Raw genomic sequence first — 2,659 nt, 5'->3', positions numbered from 1 at the left:
GACAAAGGAGATTAATCAGAACTGACTTTGACAAGCTCTGTGGCAATTGGACAATTAAAACAGACACTCGGATGGTGGGGAAGAAGAACAAACTGGGGAGGAGGGTATAGAGAATGGTGCAGCAAGGAAGGAATGAAAACCCAAAATCCCTGTAAATGTTCATTAAAACTAATAAAATTTAATACAAAAAAAAAAAAGAAGTGCAGTCAGAATGCTCCTTAAAAGCGAGGTTGGCCACACTGTCTCAGTCTGGATCTGTTAGTAGGAAGGGCCAGTCCCAGAAGAAGGGCATCATGCTTTGTCAAGTCGAGGTCAGGGAAAAAGCGGATGACCTTCAACAGGATGAACTGACATCATGGCTTAAGGACAGGATCAGACGTGACAGCCGTGGTGAGACTGGTGCATGACTGGGCCGCACACGTTTCACTCTGCTGCGCACAGCGGTGACTATGTGTCAGAACTGATCAGTGGCATTGAATTACAAGCAGCACTGTGAAACAATTGGAAATGGTGAAAAGGAGCTCAGGAGAGAGAAAAACAGTGACACCTTTCCAAGTTGGAACTTGTGTCAGATGGGAACCTGCTGGAAATGGCAAAGTATTTCCCACTGAACAAAAGAGTGATAGAAAAGTAGTCAGGCTGCACTCCATCAAAGGCAGAACACTTGCAGGACCCAGAAAAACAAAACAGTCTTGTCAAGCTCTGGCCCTCACAGGCCACGTTCTCTGTGCCAGTGCATGTCCTAAGGGTCACAGACTTGAGAAGACCAGGCAGCACAATTAAGTACACTTGGCAGCCACAAGCCAACCTTGACGAGCATCTTTAACTCGTCCCCCTTCCCATCCTCACTGAGGCCATTTCGATATTCCCCCACCCGGAGAAACCTCTGGCCTTGGAAAGGTCTTCAATATTCATACCAATCTTGTGCGTGGTCATTACCTTATGAGCTTTTCAAAAGCTTCCTTCTCTTTTCGCAAAGCCGTGAGATAGCGCTGTTCCTCAGTCGAGCCTCCATATATGAGAAAATAAACCCTGCAAGTGACGACAGAACACTTAAGAGACTGCACAACCAGAATCTTTAATCTCTAAAAAGAACAGCATCGCATTTGAAATCTGTAACTGAAAGAGGGTGCAAATAATAAATATTTGACTTAGAATAAGAGAGTCCATTAATCACACACTAAAATTAAGCTGATTATGCCCTACCTGTTAGAGGTCTCATTACCACATTTTTATTCCTTTTCAGCAGAAGGAAGAAGAGAGTTCAGGTAAACACTGACGCACAGTTAGGGGAAAGAATCAGATTTTCTGCTCAACTAACAATGAGTAAAGAAAACCAGCACAGAATTACACAAGATTCACTTTTTTTCCTTTGCGCTTCTGCCAAATAATTGTTTATAGAGAGTTGGGTAACAGTTCTGAAAACCAGCCTGTAAAAGTTTGTGTTAGTGAAAAATACACAAATGAAATTTATATGGTCTTTATCTTCACAAGGCATTACTCACTTCTTTTTTATTCCTGTCTTAGTAGCCATCATGCATTTTATGCAAGCACGCGGTCATACAGACTATATCAACCTTCTAGAAAATGAATCTTTGAATGAGGCACCTTCTCAGGCCAGTTCTTCACCTTCTGTCTTCATTTCCCTCTTCCGGTGCTCTATTGGTCTCTTACCTCTCACCTTCCCAGATTAGTCAGAATGTAATGGGACTGTCTTGTTTTTCTGAGTCTCTCAATTTTCTGCCTTTGACTTACCACTTTTTTATCACTCACTTTAGTGGAACATGTATTTGTTTTCTTTCTCAGGACAGATTTCCACCTTACAACCGGTTCTGGCTTTTACAGGTGACTATATTTCTATATACTTTAGGCATGTTGCTAGGAGGGGCTACTCCTTAGAGAGGGATATGATGCTGGAAAGTGTGGAGGGTCGGTGAAGGAGCGGAAGACCTTTGACCAGGTGGATTGATATGGTGATTGCCCCAACAGGCTCTCTTGTGTGTAAGGACATGTGAGGATGGCACAGGACAGGCCAGGTTTCAGATCTTTTATTCATAGTCACTAGGAGTCATACTTTACTAGATGGCACCTAACAACAACAATGGACAAGGAAGAAGAAATCAAGTGGCCTCAGGCTCTCCCACTTACGTGCTGGTGACCAAGGAGGGACAGGCCATTTCCCATCTCTATGCCTCAGTTTCCCAGAGATAGAGTGAGAGGTCACAATCCGAGGTTCTTTCTAATTCTTAAACTTTATGTGCAAATTATCACACTATCTTGTTCTCAGGCAGCAAAGAACTCTGGAGCACACACGTTTAACTGTAGTCCTGATCAAGGGCTAAGTGTGAAAACATTCCTTTACCAGGTTCACCTAACCTCTTCATCCTCAATTATTTCTGATCCACCTCCTCCTTTCAGTTCTACTTTGGAGGGCTGCATTTAAACCATGAGGAAGGTTTAGGTTAGGGTTAGGGTTAGGGTTAGGGTTAGAGATTTGTTTCAGGCTGACATCAGGAGATTAATTTTGCTTTTTATTTTCCTTCAGATAAATAGAGTCATAACACTATACTCTTTGGGAAGCGTCACTTTCTCATCTGATAATTCAGGCAGATTCTTCACCTGGTATTTCTTGAAATGTAAAAAAAACAACACCTGGTTC

General features: G+C 42.6%; 1 protein-coding gene across 1 annotated transcript in view; it reads right to left on the bottom strand.

Annotated features, from left to right (window-relative positions):
* The window catches only part of ERCC4 (excision repair cross-complementing rodent repair deficiency, complementation group 4), a 44,324-nt gene that overhangs the window by 17,790 nt on the left and 23,875 nt on the right, over positions 1-2,659 (bottom strand). The window contains exon 9 of the mRNA XM_006894496.1: positions 940-1,032. Within this exon, the coding sequence (XP_006894558.1) occupies positions 940-1,032 (93 nt within the window). The remainder of the gene's footprint in view (positions 1-939; positions 1,033-2,659) is intronic.

The sequence above is a fragment of the Elephantulus edwardii genome, unplaced genomic scaffold (genome assembly GCF_000299155.1).
Source record: "Elephantulus edwardii isolate Elephantulus edwardi_28Jun2011 unplaced genomic scaffold, EleEdw1.0 scaffold00145, whole genome shotgun sequence".
NCBI classification, from domain to species: domain Eukaryota; kingdom Metazoa; phylum Chordata; class Mammalia; order Macroscelidea; family Macroscelididae; genus Elephantulus; species Elephantulus edwardii.
This window is presented reverse-complemented; position numbering and strand designations above follow the sequence as displayed.